We start from the raw sequence: 17,680 nt of genomic DNA on the forward strand, positions 1-17,680 counted from the left end.
TATTCACTAAGTCATACTGGACAGATAAATCAGAAGATGAATGAGGCACTAGGAACGTGGATTAGTGGAAGAATGCTTCCACTGGAAGTAATGCTCCAGACCTCAGCCTTCACTGTGACCCTTTCCACTGTGACGGGATCTGTCACAGGGCAGCCAGGACCTTCTCTTCATTACATGATGCACTTGTCTTGATTTCCTGAATGAAAGAACAGTCACCACCTCCGAGATTGATATCCTGGCTCCTTCAGAAATAGTTACAGTCAGCAGCAGGGACTTTTTGTGGACCTGGGTGCTGTCCCTAAGTGTCTTTTGCTCAAGGCTAACACTCTACCAACTTGAGCCACAGCTCTGCTCCCAGCATTTTGATAGTTTATTCAAGAAAAGAGTCTCAAGGACTTTTCTGCCAGGGCTGTTTTTGAACCACAATCTTCAAATCTCAGCCTCCTGAGTAGCTGATTTATAGGCATGAGCCACTGGTACCCCACTTGGGCTATTTTTTAAAAATATCACCTTTTTCTTCTTGTGTCATTACTTTTTGGGTATTTTATGAGGCTCAAGTGCCACCATAAGCAAATGTGTCATATAAACAGCGGCACAGAAAAAAAACAAAAAACTTAGGAATGCAGTCACACATTGAAACAATGCTGTCTGCATTTTGTATCTTTTGGAAAGAGCAAGGGATGAGCACATCGGAAATTTGGTTCTGTTTTTCTAGCCAGATTCTTTTGTACTGAGAACTGAGAAGACCCTAGCCATATATGGATTTTTACTTGTGTAACACCATAGAGGCAGCCAGCTGTGTCTAGAGTGTAGGGACTATAGGCAGAAATTGTTCCTTGGCCCTGGCCGATCTGGGCTGCAGCAAATCATGGGGTGTCAGGAAGAGAGAAGAATAACGACAGACTTAGAGGGGGTCCTGGAACATGCTGGGCTGGGCTTGCTTCCAGCAAGTGTCTTTGGATCCCTGCTCCTTTGCAGAGACATCACAGGACTTGATCTTGACCTTGCCCATCCTCAGAGCAGGGCTACCTGTGAACCTGTGGCCAGGCCTCTGACGTGTACCTTCCTGTATTACATCCAGGGACAGGGTGCCTTATCGGAGAGACTGCGGAGCTTCAGCATGCAGGACCTCACCACCATCAGGGGAGACGGTGCCCCTGCTCCCTCGGGCCCCCCACCCCCAGGGCCTGGGCGGGCCAGCGGCAAACATGGCCAGCCTAAGATGTCCCGGAGTGCTTCTGAGAGTGCTGGCAGCTCAGGTAGGTGCCTCTTCCACTCCCCCTCTTGCCCATCCTGTGAGCCTCACTGTCATTGGGAGGCTCAGTCCGCCAGGTGACAGGCAGCCTGGCCCCTTGCCCTGGGGATCTGCCATAAACAGCAATGGCCATCAGGTCTTCTAAGGGGCCTAGGGCTATTCAGGTCACACCTGAAACTCTGCCCCAGGGCAGGTTAAGTCACTGCCCTAAAGGGCTCAACGTTCTTCATTTGGATTGCCCAGGAAACTCGAGGTGTTGAGTGGCAGTAGCTGGGTCAGGCCTCGAGACCGCAGGCAGTCTCTTTTTGTTCTCCGTGATCTCACACTCAGGTGCCTTACCTGTCCTGAGCACCTGATTGTCTTTTCTCTTACCCACCCAGAGCTTACAGCTATCACAGCCTTTCTTTCTGCCTGAGAAGTTCCTGTCCCTTCGATCACTCCACTGTTTCCTTCTCATCCCTGACCACAACTCACCATACACACCTCAGTCCCTCCCTATTAAGGGTCACACTAGCTCTAAGGTCTCATTTTGGGGGAGGCCACATCTCTACCTCCACTGCCTAACTCGGGTTGTCAAGTTACCCAGCACAAGACTGGCCTGGGAAGCTTGTTCCACATGCAGAAAGAATGCTGGGCCCATCCCCAGAGGCCTCCAAGGTCTAAGGTGAGACTTGGACATGGGATGCTATGGGAATAAGAATGTATTCAGAATCCTCTGGCATCTGATCCACCAGGGTGGGCTTCAGGCTCCTGGAGGGTAGACCCATGGACTCAGGAGGTAGGTAGCTAGGCTCGGACTCATGGTTTTACATACTGTTCCTCACAGAGATCACAGGCGTTCAGGAGTCCAGTGCTGCCACCAGCAAAGGATTGGTAATGGAAGGGCTGAGGAGAGTGCTGGAGCCCCTCCTTGTCATGGGAGAGGGGGGAATTGAGTGATTATCCAGGACACCTGGACCCTGGGTGCTGGGAGATGGGGCCTGCAGGGACGTTCTGGACCCCTGATATTGATACATCCCACTTGACTTTGGGTGCAGGGAATAAGCTGTGGGCATCCTGAGCCACACTCAGACCCTAAATGCCTAAATCTATCCACACTGCTTGATAGTTGTTTCTTCCCCCATATGCCCTTTGCTTCTCCCCCAGGTCTGAAGACTATGGATCTTTGTTGGCAGATGTTTTAACCTAGAAGCAGGGCAAGGCTGGAAAGAGCATCTTGGTCGGGCTTGGGTTGAGGACCACGCTTATCTCCTGAGAGAACTCTCAGCTCTAGGACCTAGAATGGAACCTTCAGAGTTCAGGCAGGAAGGGGCCTTAGGTGACCACTTAGTGTGACCCTCTGACTTTATCCTATGATGCCACCAGCATCACCTGCTCGAGCGCTGCGTTAAGTGTGGTCACCTGGTTTCTGGTTCAGTGCCCAATGGTCACTTACCCAAGGACCATCCAGGCTTCATTGAGCAGCTACAGCTTGTGATCTGATATATATATCCCAGAAATTTGACTGGCTCGTTGGCTACTGAGCCTCAAATGGAAACTGCAACCTGGAAGAAAAAGGCGTGGGATGATGTGTTTTGGTGTTGGCTCTGCTACCTTGCATTAGCACAGCCAGGGACATCCCCTGCCCACATCTGAGCACCCTGGCAGCTGGGAGGAGAGAAGCAGCTGTGTTGTGACAGCCCTTCACTGCCCTTCCCCCGTGGCACAGAGAAGGGAGATGTCAACCTCCAGGAAGCCAGGGATTGGTATCTCTCTCCCCAGCTGTCCTGGGGCCCCAAATAAAAGCCATTACAGAAAGGAAGACAGGTGAAAGGTGGCCCAGACCCTGGGTGTAGAGACAGAAAGCCTCCACAGCTGTAGTGCCTCTGACATGCGAGTCAGTGGCCCTGAGAAGTCTAGCAGAGGAAGCCCACCCACCCAGGACTGCTATGGCTGGGTAGAGGAAGGAGCACTGGAGTAGGGCATCTGACTGGGCTTCCGTTCTGCTGTGGACATTAGGCCTGCGCAGACGCAGAAGATGCCACACAAGAAGCAGACAACGCTAGGCAATCATGATGCTTGTTCTTCTGGGCATAGATTCATCTTCAGAACTTTCCCCAGAACAATTCCCCAGGTCACTTGCGCGGATGGGATGGGATTTGATCTTGACTCAGGCGAAGGTCCCATTCTCTTTTACTTTCTCTTTCAGAACAAAGGCCCAGTAATTCCTAGTCAGCCTGTCTTGGGGCTGGGAGGAGAGAAAACAAGGCTACTTGCAAACCCTGGGCAGGTGGTGAGCTGAGGACAATAACCTGGGGAAGAGGTCAGGTAGGCAGAGGTGAAGGCAGGCGTCTGGAGCTCTGGGCAGCCCTTGGGAACCACAATTAAATGGCACAATCAGCAGGCATTTACTGAGAACCAACTACATGACAAAGCCCAGTTAGGCACCTGTGGAGCATGCAAAGCACTGGCCAATTAGGTCTGCAGTCAAATGCCCAGACACTAGTGCATAAGTGTTCAGAGATCAGGCCAAGGAGATTTCCCCCCAAAACTTTCAGAACCAGAAGGCCTGGAGAAAAGGTTCCTGGAAGTGGGGTAGTTACAATTATTTCCTAAAGAAAACTTTTTTTTTTTTTTTTTGGCCAGTTCTGGGCCTTGGACTCAGGGCCTGAGCACTGTCCCTGGCTTCTTCCCGCTCAAGGCTAGCACTCCGCCACTTGAGCCACAGCGCCACTTCTGGCCGTTTTCTGTATATGTGGTGCTGGGGAATCGAACCTAGGGCCTCATGTACCCGAGGCAAGCACTCTTGCCACTAGGCTATATCCCCAGCCCCTCCTAAAGAAAACTTTTGCCCTAGCTGGGCGCTGGTGGCTCGTGGCTGTAATCCTAGCTACTCAGGAGGCTGAAATCTGAGGATCACCTTTCAGAGCCAGTCTGGACAGGAAAGTTCATGATTCTTTTCTTTCCAGTTGACCACCAGCAATCCAGAAGTGGTCCTGTAGCTCAATGTAGTAGCCTTAAGCAAAGGAGCTCAGGGATGGTGCCCAGGCCCTGAGTTCAAGCCTCATGACCAACAACAACAACAACAAAAACAGAAAGAACTTTTGCCTTATTCCCTATCCTTCCCAGGGCTGACAGGGCTGGGTGACAGTGTGTTCTAGCACCTGTGAGGAAGCTGAATCTGAGATGTTGTTTTCCCTTCAAAACTCCACCTTGCTAGGAGTCCTGCATTGAGTTCCTAGGACTCCCACCCTTTCCTGGGGTGTGTCTATTTTCCCTGGGCTGGCTCCTGTGGAATGGAGATATTGTTGATGCTACCCCTCCCCCCATCCCCACAGTGTGTACCTGCTGCTCTACCTGCAGGACCCGGAAAGGTGAGTAGCAGCCAGCCCCCTTGCAGCTTGCTGGGCTCTCGCCTCAAGAGGAGGCTCTAACCAGGAGCTGGTGCCTGGCCTTGGGGCTCCCTTTCAGCTGCATGGTCCCAGGAAGGAAACGGGGCCCTTCACATGGAAAACACATGCAGGCTAGCAATTTAGTTTTGTCCAGATCGCGAGAGGCTGCAGTCAAGATGTCAGCCCGGCCTCCGTCATCTGCAGGTTTGCCTGAGCCTGCAGAGTCCATTCGGCATGGCTCTCGTGGCTGTGGTCGTGGCTGTAGGACTGCCCGAATGTCCCTAGAGCTGGACAAATGGCTTGCCCTACAGTGAGGGGTCCAAGAGAGAGGAAAGGCAGAAAACAAAGGCACCGTTGATGACCTGGCTTTGGAAGTCACATCTGCCACACCTGCCCTCTTCTGCTTATGGGAAGCAAGTCATCAAGTCCAGCCACATTCAGAGGGAGGAGAACAATTTCCACCTCTTGAAGGGAGTAGCAAAGAATGAACGAAGCCCCAACAGAGTCATAGTTCCCTGAGCTGTGGGTAATGATGGCAGCAACTTTACAAAATCCTCGAGAGAGTGGCTGACCCTCAGAAGAGGGCTCTGGGCCTGGTGCAGCCAAGGGAGCCCACTTACTAGCTGCTTTGCCACTCACTAGCTGTGCGATTTTGTGTGAACCACCTAACTACTCTGAGCCTCAGTTGCTTCCTTCTTGAAATGCGGACAAAGCTCCTCACCTTCCTCCCTCCCTGCACTGTTGTGAAAAATAGCCCTGAAGGAGCTTTTTCAAGGACAATTACTGTTAGAGCCTTGCAGCAGCAAAGAGAAAACGAAGAGAGAGAATGAATCTGGGGTCTCCCCTTCTGGATTGTTCCTGCCCAGTGTATGTGAATGACAACTGGGTGGAGCCATGGTTGCCCTGCTATTGGCCTTGTTGCTCCCCCAGAGCCTGCTCCTCCCGTTTGCCTAACCTTAACTGGATACCTTGGGGACTGGGATGGATCTAAACTAACAGCTTCCCCATGACCCCTCCTGGCTCCTCCATGGAGCAGCTGTCCTTGGATCTGAAGGCCTACAACCTGTTGGCTTAAGTGGGGAAGAGAGAAGGGCACACAGTGCCCCTGTGGTTGTCTGTGGTGCTCCCAGGGGACTGCAGAGTCATTTGATGGCTCCTCCCACATCCACACCAGGACAGGAAACTGAGTGCACGAATGCTCCGCCCTCCCTCTCACTTCTTAGCAGTAAATGGTTTAAGGTCTTTGGACAATCAGGGGTGTGTGGAAGGGCTACAGATCCAAGATAAGCAACAGTCAGAAAGCGCTGAGCAGGGACCCAGCTAGAGAATGGTGTTCTGCCCTGGCTTGACTATTCAAAACACCCCCCTCTGGGGCCTCCAGTCCACATTGGAAGTTGAGGGGCATACAGAGATGTTTCCAGGCCCATTCACCCTCCAGAAACAACCATGAAGTCCTGGTGGGCCTGGGTGACCAAGTCTACCTAGTCACCCTTTTAAAAGTTTGAATCTGGGCAAGGTGTCGGTGGCTCAGGCCTGTAATCCTAGCTACTCAGGAGGCTGAGATCTGCGGATCTCAGCTTGAAGCCAGCTCTGGCGAGGTCTTTGAGACCCTTACGTCTAATAAACTCACAAGACTGGAAGTGGTGCTGTGGCTCAAGTGGTACAGCACTAGCTTGAGCAAAACAAGTGCAGGGATAGTGCCCAGGCCCTGAGTTCAAACCCCAGGACTGTCACCTCCTCCCCACCAAAGTGTGAATCTTGGCTGGGAACATGGCTCAAGTGGTAGATGACATGCCTAGCAAGCAGAAAGCTGAGTTCAATCCCTGGTACTGAGAACAACAACAATAACAACAACAAAAAAAGAGTTTGAATCTTTACATTCCATGACTGCTAATTGTGGAATACTGTCACAGGGGACCAGGAAGGGTGACACTGCTGCAGTTCCATTCTTTGCTTCTGTCACCGCTCTGGGCCGCTTTGAGCAGCCTTCATCTGCTGTGACTCCTGGTGGTTTCCTAATCACAGGCTGCATTCCAGCCTTTTAACTATAACTGCAGCTGATTGTGGGACTTGTCGGAACTTTGGCAGGCTGTTGCCTACCGAGCAGAGTGAGTCCAGGATTCAGTGGTTCTCCGCTCCAGAGTGGGCGGGGGCTGGGAGGGCGTGGCCCCGGCGTGGCTGGCATCGGGCCTTCTCTGGAAAGAGAGGCAGTGCTTGCTCACAGTCTCCTAAACTGGAGTTGAGTTGCCACTGCCCAGGGCTGCCTGTACAGCATTGCCTGCCACGGCCTTCAGGAAGTTCGCGCCCCCTCCGGGCCTCAGTCTCTCTCTCCTTACCGTGATGGGCTTGGGCTGCATGTCCCTGGACTCCTTCTAGCTCTGCCAGTGTTCACAAGTGAAGGCCGCTAGGCGGTGAGGTGGTGGAGGATGGTGTTGGGAAGGCTTGTTTTGTTGCAGGGCAGGAAGCCAGCTCCCACACTTCAGAGCCAGAGAGAAGATCCGGGGGTGGGGGGGGCTCCTCACGGATGTTTCCCCCACCTGATGTCACATGGTGGCAGTGGGGGCTGATGCCATCATAGCCTGGGAAAGCTCACAGCATTTGGGGGACTTGTCAAACCTCAGGATCCCTGAGCAGAAAGTACAATTGCCTAAGGAAATTGTAAATCCAGACCGTCATTTGGGTTGGGGGTGTGGAGGGGTGAGGAGCTACTAAGTACCTCGTAGGGCAGTGACTGCCTTGGTTGCACATATTTCAGATCCCAGGAGACCATTCTCATCCCACTTCAGCTCCAGCCCTGCCTTTCTGCCTGTCCTTTCCTGTTGTTCCCTGCATGCTTGTCTCCCTTTCTTTGTGCTTTTCCTCTTTCTCCACCACCCCCACTTTTTTTTCTCCTCTCTACCTACCTTGATGGAACATGGACCTGAACTCAGAATCACTGCGTGTAATTACTCAGAGAACTTTGCCCCCAAAATCAAGTAGGTGGGACAGACTAGTATGTATGGGTTGCATCCCCAAGGATGCTGAGCTAACCTGTGTTCTTTTCTCTCTCCTCGGTGCCTGCTGGGGACCCGGATGTAAGTGTTCCAGAAAGGCATGCTCCTCATACACATTTGCTGCCTTCCATTAACCCAGCGTGTGCTGTGGGGCTGCGTTTGCTAACCTGACAGTGTTGTGCTGTGCTAACAAGGGTGAGCTGTCCAGGGCTCAACTCTAGAGGCTCCCTCAGACCTTTAAAGGTCCAGTTTCCCCTCCTCACCCTCCAGGGGAGGGGCGAGGGGGAGCCTGAGGCCCTCCTGCTGTACAGTGCTGGCATTGGGACACATACCCATTCTTTTGCTATGGGAGACAATAGGGACCCTTTCGTAGAGGCCACCCAACCTCGGACCCCTTTGTGGCAGCCCCATGGGTTTGAGGCCTATGCTGCTGTCACTTGAGGCTCAGAGAAATTGTGGGTCTGACCAGTATGGGAGACCCTGCTCCCATACAAATCATCTCTGAGGCCATCAAGGTACGAGGGTGTAGAAAGAAACTCCCTTTCAGGGTGGGAATTCACCTGTGGGAATAATACTAAGGATTGTCCTCAAGCTCAGCTCAACCATTGTTGCACTCATGGGGCCATGTTCTATGATCTTCTTTCTTCATTCTCCTCCCTGTGCTAAAAGGGATATAAACCTGCTTGTGCAACTGCATATGAAATAGTAAATCAGGGAGCTGGGAATATGGCCTAGTGGCAAGAATGCTTGCCTCGTATACATGAAGCCCAGGGTTCAATTCCCTCCCACCACATATATAGAAAACGGCCAGAAGTGGCACTGTGGCTCAAGTGGCAGAGTGCTAGCATTGAGCAGAAAGAAGCCAGGGACAGTGCTCAGGCCCTGAGTACAAGCCCAGGACTGGCAAAAAAAAAAAAGAAAGAAAAAGAAATAGTAAATCAGAGTAAGAAGAATGCAGCTGGGGGGAAGGAAGTGTGCCAATAAGCTGTGGTGAAGAGAGTCAAACACATCATGTAGGCTTTCAGATTGGGGATGCTGGGCTTCCTCACACGTTGGAGCATCCACGCCATTGGTTAGGAGGTGCAGGGCCTGTGGTACCCTGGGGCTCTGAGGCTTAGCTCTTGGGTCCCAAGAGTAAGACCAAATATTATAAACAACACTCTTGGAGAAAAACCTTCAGGGGATATGATGGCTAGAAATGTTGTGTGTGTGTGTGTGTGTGTCTGTGCACGTGTGCACGCACACGCGTGCATGTGCTCACCAGTTCTAGAAGGCCTAGCACTATTCCTGAGCTTTTTTGCTCAGGGCTAACAGTCTCCCACTTGAGCCACAGTTCCACTTCCGATGTTTTGCTGGTTAATTGGAGATAAGAGTCACAGACTTTCTTGCCCAGGCTGACTTTGAACCACAGTCCTCAGATCTCAGCCTCCTGAGTAGCTAGGATTACAGGGGTGAGCCACCGACACCCAGCCAGGGCTCTTCTTTATGTAACTTCTGCCTTGAGGCCTACCTTGCTTCAAGGCTCTGTTCAGCCTGCGTATCTGGATTCTTTTTGACTGCTAGGGACCAGAGTATCACTTCATTTCAGCCCTATCGTCCTTGCTCAAGGGTGCTATGGAAAGCATTCTCAAAAGACCTGTTGATTTCAGTCCTAAGGTGGTTGTTGCTTTGTGTGAATTTGCGGCTCAGCCTCAGTACATCAGACCTGGTGAGTGGGACAAATGGTTAGATCCCTGAGGATCTTCTTCCATGCCACAGTGGTCCGCCCAGGGAAAGCCTCAGGATGGGTTTAGAGGGAACGGCACGTGCACACGCACAGGCATAGAATGGACAGAAGACAAGTCCACTTCCAGGGTACAGATTGGTTGCTAGGTGGAACTTGGTCAGGCTGTTTCTGGAGTTCAACATAGATCCAGGAGCTTTAAGTCCTGGGCAGCCCTGTCTCTTGTTCCTGTTGTCAGGCTGGAGCTATCTGTATCCAGAGGAATGTCCTGGGTGGTGGGTGCCAGGCTCTGGGGACAGAGCGGAGCTCTTTGAGATACAGGGTTCCACTTCATTTAGTGGATGAGTGGCCACTGTGCCTGACCCGGAGTCAGGGATTCAGAGGGCATGAGGGAGAATCTGCCATAGTCCTACAACCAAAGGATGTTTTGTGTTGGGCTGAGCAGTGAGAGCTGACGTGGGACATGATAACCAGGGCATTTGGCCCACGCCTTGTGGGATGGATGATAAATGCAGTTGGGGAGACCCAGAATCTTCAGGAGAGTCTCTCTGGGTTATGTATGGTGTTCAGGGGAAGAGAGCAAAGAACAACATAAACTTGGAGTAAACAGGCTGCGAAAGCACAGGGTGAAAAAAATAATAATAAGGTGCCTCAATGACTTCTGAACAGTTCATTCTGTCCACCCACCATTCCTCTTTGATCATCAAGGCAGCAGCGCCCTCATGCTGTCCCCTGCTGGTTGCTAGTAGGTAGGGCAATAGAGACTGGAAAAGCTACTCAGGATTCGTTCGGGAGCTTTACTCCATACCTCTTATTACTACAGCGCCGCCGGCTCCCTGCTCATGGAGAAAGTATGTTTGGGGCTGACAGGTCTTGGGTGTTCAGGCAAGATCTTAGGATTAGACCTCAGGGAGGCTAGACTCGACTGGCTGAGGCCCCTCTAGCTCAATCTGCAATTCAAGGTTAAAATAATGTCCAAAGCATAGAAAGATATGTCTGTGGATGTCAGATTAAGCTGATATAGGCAGAGAACAGTTTACATCACACCTGACGAGACAATAGGAAATAGATTGCATTCAATGAGAATGAATTCTGGAGCTTTTCCTGTGGATTTCTTCAAGGCAGACTGAAATAGGAGTCTAACTGTCATTTTATTGGACTAGTGAGGGGAATCTATATTCAGATTCTGCTTCTCCTTTGCTTTTCTAGGATGGGCCTTTGGAAGGAAAAATCTGCATAGCTTTGCTTAGGATTATTTCCGTCATTTTACAGCCTGTCTCTTAAAGAATATTTGAAGCCTAATATACAGGATAAAGCACTGTCAACAGTGTTTATAAAATGTACAATATAGAAAACCACATTTCCTCCCTAGAGAAGACTTCCCCTCCTTTTATTCTTTTCTTCATCTTTTTTTTTTTTTTTTTTTTTTGCCAGTCCGGGGGCTTGAGCCCAGGGCATGGGCTCTGTCCCTGAATCTCTCTGTACTCAGGCTAGCACTGTACCACTTGAGCCACAACACCCCTTCTGGCTTTTTTAGTTAATATGGTGCTGAGGAATCGAACCTAGGGCTCCATGCATGCTAGGCAAGCCCTCTACCACTAAGCCACAGTCCCAGCCCTTCCTCTCTCTTTCTTTCTTTTTTTTTTTTTTTTTTTTTTGCCAGTCCTGGGCCTTGGACTCAGGGCCTGAGCACTGTCCCTGGCTTCTTCCCGCTCAAGGCTAGCACTCTGCCGCTTGAGCCACAGCACCGCTTCTGGCGGTTTTCTGTATATGTGGTGCTGGGGAATCGAACCTAGGGCCTCGTGTATCCGAGGCAGGCACTCTTGCCACTAGGCCATATCCCCAGCCCTCTCTCTTTCTAATGAGATGCTTTCTGAAGCATTCTTCAAGTGTGACTCAGAGTTCTAAGCTGTGGGGTTTAGCATGTCTAGGACAGTTGCTGCTTCTCCTAGGGAAGTGTGCCCCTTGTAATTGTTCAGTAGATTCAGAGCCCGTGGTTGTTTCTGTGCACACCGTCTGGTCCTTCTCACAATTATATTCTCACAGTCCTGAACACCCCCTCCACCTGCTTTGCAGGAAGCCTCAAAGACACAGGTGCTTCATCACATGGGATCTCGGCTGTCCTAACAGGCCTTGCTTGTGGTGCTATAGCTAACCTTACCCTTCCCAACACTCCTTTTCACTTCTCACACTGATCCCCCCTTGCCGTACTTTGTCTCCTCTGTGTAGATTGTAAATGGACATTAAGTGGTTGAGGGAGATGTCAATGAGGGTGGTGTGAAGGCGTGGGAACCCCACCAGGTCCAAAACCCACTGGCGTTTTCTGACGAGGAGGAGGAAGATCTGCTGGAGTTCATGTACAAGTATAAGGCACCGAAAAAGACGGAATTGCCCCTGGAGGTACACTGTGTCTGGGGCTGTGGGTTGGAGCATGTGTTTGTCCAAGGGGGTTTGCCCTGAAGATCTGGGGGTACTGGGAGAGGCATTAGTTGGGATATCCAGCATCTCTCAAGTCCTTAAGGTGATGAGGTCTCCCTCCAAACAACAGGCAGTTAACTAATTCTCTCTAGAAATAGGAGAGATAGTAAAGCATCTAGATTTTGATTGTTTTTCCCCTAAATAGCAAAAGTACCAAAGATGATGGTATGTCAGTGAAAAGCAACCCAAAGAAGTGTTTGGGTGGAAGAAAAATTCCGAATGTGATTTGAGGGGTTTTTATAAATAAGGCTGTTAACCCCTCTATCTCCAAGACACAGCCCCGTGCTTGGTACACATTCAGCCCAGGGTACTGTGCAGGTGAGGGGCTCTGGCAGCAGGAGGGAGGAGCCCGGAGCTCTTGAGCCTTACTCGTGATGCAAGTGGGGAGCCACCTGTCATTCATTGGCGTGAGCAAAGCCAACAGAATTTAGGGACCTCAGAGACTTCCCCTCACCTGCTCAGTTTCCTCTCCTGTTCCCTGTTTGCTGACTTGCAAGTCTGGGTATCCCTTCTCCGGATAGTAGAGGCTCTGAGAGTCAGATGAAGAAATTAAAATGTTCACCACACAAATATGGTGGACCAATCTTCCTGTTTGTACTCGGATGGTAATTGGGACTACTCAGTGTTCAGGTCATCAGTCTCCTTTCCAAGGCTAAGTGTATGGGAATCAATTGTGTGTGTGTGTGTGTGTGTGTGTGTGTGTATGTGTGTGTGTGTGTGTGTGTGTGTGTGTGTTTTGCTGGGGATCAATCCCAAAGCCTCCCACCTACTAAGCATGCACTCTAACACTGACTTGTATGCCTAGCCTCCTGTGAGGATCAGTTCTGTTTACCAGAGGAGTCCCGTCCAGGCTGTAGGAAGAATGAAAACATACGGTGGGCATGGGAGGGGTTGCAGTGGGGGTCCATACATCCTACTGTTTAACAGCCAAGGGCAGGTGACTTACCAAGGTGAGTTACACTGCTTCTGAGCCTTGGTCCTATCCATAGGTTGGCGGTGGACGCTTTCTTGTGGCAAGGCTGCCACCCAAGGACCCTGTGTGAGTACCCAAGCCTGCTCTGTGCTTCATGCATTCCCTTTTCCTATGTGCCTGCCTGGCATGGAGCCAGACACCATGGAGTGGGGGTGAGCAGTACATGGATTGCAATCAGGAAGTTCATGATCTGGAGGGAGATGGAACAGAGAACACACTGCCCACTGGGGCCAAAGTCCTCCGCTTCGCTTCCGGGCCTACAAAACAGTACTGAGAACAAAGGCAGTGACAAATCCTGGCTGAGTGCGTTTGGCAGGGGGGAGTAGGGCTCCGCAAAAGCCTAGTCCAGGAGACTTTTTTTTTTTAACCTGTCTTTTTAAAAATTATTATTATTATTTTTTTTGGCCAGTCCTGGGCCTTGGACTCAGGGCCTGAGCACTGTCCTTGGCTTCTTCCCGCTCAAGGCTAGCACTCTGCCACTTGAGCCACAGCGCCGCTTCTGGCCGTTTTCTGTATATGTGGTGCTGGGGAATCGAACCTAGGGCCTCGTGTATCCGAGGCAGGCACTCTTGCCACTAGGCTATATCCCCAGCCCTTTAAAAATTATTATAAAGGTGATGTACAAAGGGGTTGCAGTTATATAAGTCAGGTGAAGAGGACATTTCTTTTTGACAATGTCACCCCTTCCCTTGCTCTCCCCAGGAGACTTTGGAGCTGGTGCTCAGGAGGATTTGGCTGTGTGCCAGTCTGGAGAGAGGGAAGGGCTTTGAGGCAGAAGGAACAGCAGTGTGAAGGACACAGTATAGATAGTGAAAGTTTTATTATCTAACTGTAGAGAAGTAGCCAGGGATAGTGGACAGGGCTGGAGCCAGTTGTGTGACCCCCCTTCCTTTCTTTCATTTGTACAGTAACTTCTGTGATGTGTGCATCACATGGAAGGGCGGGGCTCCCTTGAGCCATTAGTGGGAAGGGAGTGAAGTGTTCCCCATGAGACTTGAAAGTGATATTTGCCTTTGTGGTGTGGTTTGCTGTGTAGTAAAAGGTTCCACCTCCAGTAGGGGGACTGGCAATTTGGTGATGGAAACCAGAGGCCAGTTCCCAAAGGAGCTAATGGAAACGGACAGGGCTGGGAGGCGTATCTCTGACGAGTCATTCCTTAAGATCATTTGTTCTGGAGGTAGAAAAAGAAAGATGCATCTGTCTTCAGGCCAGCTGTTCCCTTGGGACACCTGCAGGAGGAGGACATGAGGAACTCAAGAGGGAGATGTCTCCTCAGTGGGCTCAGCGTCCTAGGGTGTGCGAGGTGCAACTCTAGTATGTGATGCTGCCCCCCAGCTCACAACCGTGTGGAGAGCGAAGGATCTTAACATTACACTCCCCCCAGGTACCGTCCTCAAAACAACACACTCAGGCCACGTTGAAGGATAGCCTTCCTTTTCTGTTTTCTCTACCAGGCACCGCCTAGAACCCTTCGATCTCGCTTCAGGAAGAAAAGTACCTCATCCTCGGCCACTGAAACCACGTGAGTGAGTGAGATGAGCCAACAACACTGGATCCAGAATGTTTCTTCTCTGCCTTAAAGAGCTAGTCATTAATACCACAGAAATCCACAGGCTGGGTGTGCTTTGAGTGTATAGCCTCACAGACACGGCCTTTATTCGCTCCCCTCTTCCACCTTTAAGAAATTTGTTTTTTCTTCTTTTTCTCTTTCTCTTTCTTTCCTTAAAATTTTGCTGGGGAGAGTCTAAAGGGCGAGGTCAGGGGTGAGCCTTTAAGTCTCCTGAGGTTAGCCATTTCCCACAATTGGATTTGTCTTTACAGACGGCAGTGTTTTTAGAAATGCAAGCGACATCGCCCCTATGCTGCTGAGATGTACATTTGTAATTTATTTGTTGCATATTTAGTTTTTAGTTCTGTAAATGCAAATGAAACCCATTTTTTAAACCTTTTTTTTTGTTCTTGGTACTAATATTTTGGACTACGATGTACAGATTTATGGCTTTTAGCTTAATATAATGAACTCATATAATGCTTCCAGTGGTTCTGATAAGTGAGATAACTGAAAAAAATAAGAAATGTAAACAAATACTTTTGATTCTGGATGATGGCTCCCATGTGCTTATAAAGGTCCCAAATCCAGTTTCAGTAGAGCCCCTTTTCCTTCTTCAGATGCCGTGGAGTCAACAGAGGGAGGTCAGGAGACTAGACACTGCATCTTAGCTCTTAGCCACAGGCCTGAGTGTTGATGGGAGGCCCAGGATAAGGGAAGTCAGGGAGCTCATCTCTTCCTTGGAGTCAGGATTGAGGGTTTCCAAGCCCTTTCAGGGGGCACTCCTGGCAAAATGTGTTGGGCTTGGGGGCTCACAGAAAGAAACACTTTCTTCATAGTGATCAGTGCTGCAACTTATTTCCCCGGGTAGAACCTAAAATCTGAGCACCTTGTTTTTAGAAAACACTAAGCAAGAACAAAGCTGGAACTATGCCTTGTCTCAGATAGTGCTAATACATGTGTGTGTAACAACCAGAACAGCACGTTCTGGAAGGCAGCGAGGGCACCCAGTCCTCTTCCTTGCCTGTGTGGAATGTGAGTGAACTTAGGCTTGTGGGCACTCTAGGATTCTAGGTATTTTCTACACACCAGGACTGCTTAGTAGGAGAATGAAACATATTAAGAATTTTGGGAAGAATCTGGTTTAGATGACATTGTGATCTGAGGTAGCTGCCCTGCCTTCTGGGAGCTGAGCCAAAATGTAGGGCTAGTATATTTGTGCTTAAGAGTTGATGTTTTCTTTCAGTGTAATGCATGCAATGGTCACAACCCAGTTACTGGTATTTGGATTGTGTCTGTTCATAGATATGCCCTGAGGATTAGAGTAGTGTTATATGCCACATAGAGCTATCAACTGACTACAAACAGGCCCAGTTCAAACCTGCTCCATTATTTAGCTGCAAAAACATGCATCAGTGGCTTTTGCTCATGATGCATTAGCTGGATCTTAGCCACTTCACAAAGGGTTTAGTTGCTGCGTAATTTACAAAAGGGTTTAAGAATGGAAGCCTAAAAGCAAATTTGTGGCTGAGGGCAGAGGCTCTCTGCTCAACTGTATGTGTCCCGCACCTGTCAATATTGAACCTTTTAAGAAAGAAAATCTGTTTTCTTCAAGTTCACCCAATAGCTCCAGACAGGGAAATTCCTCTTTACCATGTATTTGCTCTCTTAGTTGGGAGTACTCCTAATTATCAGAAACCAATGTGGGTGGGAGGTGGGGAGAAGCTTAAGTTTAAGCAGCTTTTTAGCAAAAAAAAAAAAAAAAATTTTTTTTTGCCAAACTAATGCCTTCTAGCAGTAGTTTAAAATCCTATTATATTTTCATCATTTTACAATGGAAAATTCAAACAAGGCCAGGCTATCAAATTTGCACTCAACTATGCCAAAAACAGTTTGACGACACTCTACTCTCAGATGCTGTATTAATTCTCATTCAAGATTTTAAAAATACAAAGGTATCCAAGCTGTTGTCTTAATGTAAATGTATCTATTTTTCCTTCAAGTGTTGATTAGGAAATAGGTGTTTCTCAAAGATACACTGTACAAGTGAGAGCAGCTGTCAATTCTTTCTGGCAACATGTGTTTACTTATCTGACAAGCTGTATATTTGTGTAAGGACTTACATAAAATGTGAATGCCTATCTGTGTACACTTAGTGCGTGGTATTCTGTCTAGAGGAGAAAAACCAATGTTTTTGTGGATTCACAGGCACAGGCTGTTTACAAAATGCTAGTTTAAAAGTCTGTCATTTTTCCTACGTCATAATTTTTTAGTTCCTTGCCATTGAGCAACCTGTTCCATTTCTGAGGCGGTGAGATGTGGTCTTATGCTTATCAACTGGAGAGTTGAGTCATAATCCCTCCTGGCTTTGTGTGAATAGCTTGCTCATTTAGCTGGCCTTCAAAAATGTGTGTCCCCTGTGGTAAACTGTCCATGTGTTTGTGCTTAGCAGTGCTGTTCACCATGGCCATTGGTAAGCCTTTCCAGTTCACCTTACACAGTATTTGAAATGGCGAGGGAAGTGCTTTGTTATCTTCATAGCATATACTCTGGATTGTGACTGTGCACACTTCCTCTAGTTTATTTCTGACTCTCCATAGAAGGATCTAGAATTAAATAGTAGACTGGACTGTGTACTAAAAGGATGTAAAATTACAGTATTGCAAAGGCTGAAGTTCTGCTGTTTTGTTATAATGCCTGATATACATCTTGAATAAAGTCTTAAACATTTTTCCTTAAAAAAAGAACACACACACAAAAACTTTGTGGGATTGGGAATGTGGCTTGGTGTTAAGAGTGCTTGCCTAGTATGCATGAAGCCCTGGGTTCAATTCTTCAGTACCACATAACCAGCAAAACTCTGTGGCTCTAGTGGAAGAGTGCTAGCCTTGAGCAAAAGAAGCTCAGGGACGGTGCCCAACCCTGAGTTTAAGCTCTAGGACTGGCCAAAAATAAAAACAAAAGACAACTTTGTAATGTTGAGTTTATGGAGAAAAATACTTATTTTTTAATATGAAAGGTCACAAGGATTAGAAGCTGAGTGCACAACCACTATCTGGTCTAGAGACTTAGGCTCATGCTCACTGCGTGGGATTACTGTGATTAAAAACAAATTAGTGGGCTGGGAATATGGCCTAGTGGCAAGAGTGCTTGCCTCCTACACATGAAGCTCTCGGTTCGATTCCCCAGCACCACATATATGGAAAACGGCCAGAAGGGCGCTGTGGCTCAGGTCGCAGAGTGCTAGCCTTGAGCGGGAAGAAGCCAGGGATGGTGCTCAGGCCCTGAGTCCAAGGCCCAGGACTGGCCAAAAAAAAGAAAGAAAAAACAAATTAGTG

General features: G+C 49.1%; 1 protein-coding gene across 6 annotated transcripts in view; it reads left to right on the forward strand.

The window, feature by feature from the left end:
• The window catches only part of Reep1 (receptor accessory protein 1), a 102,683-nt gene extending 85,597 nt beyond the window's left edge, over positions 1-17,086 (forward strand). For 3 of the 6 annotated variants that reach the window (XM_048352557.1, XM_048352558.1, XM_048352561.1), the window contains 5 exons: positions 1,082-1,259; positions 4,573-4,608; positions 11,591-11,742; positions 12,810-12,859; positions 14,248-17,086. In XM_048352557.1, coding sequence (XP_048208514.1) covers positions 1,082-1,259; positions 4,573-4,608; positions 11,591-11,742; positions 12,810-12,859; positions 14,248-14,323 — 492 coding nt within the window. In that variant the 3' untranslated portion in view covers positions 14,324-17,086. The remainder of the gene's footprint in view (positions 1-1,081; positions 1,260-4,572; positions 4,609-11,590; positions 11,743-12,809; positions 12,860-14,247) is intronic. The other 3 variants (XM_048352559.1, XM_048352560.1, XM_048352562.1) reach the window with 2 other exon arrangements.
• The last annotated feature ends 594 nt before the right edge of the window (positions 17,087-17,680 follow it).

This window comes from Perognathus longimembris, chromosome 8, assembly GCF_023159225.1.
Source record: "Perognathus longimembris pacificus isolate PPM17 chromosome 8, ASM2315922v1, whole genome shotgun sequence".
Classification (NCBI taxonomy): domain Eukaryota; kingdom Metazoa; phylum Chordata; class Mammalia; order Rodentia; family Heteromyidae; genus Perognathus; species Perognathus longimembris.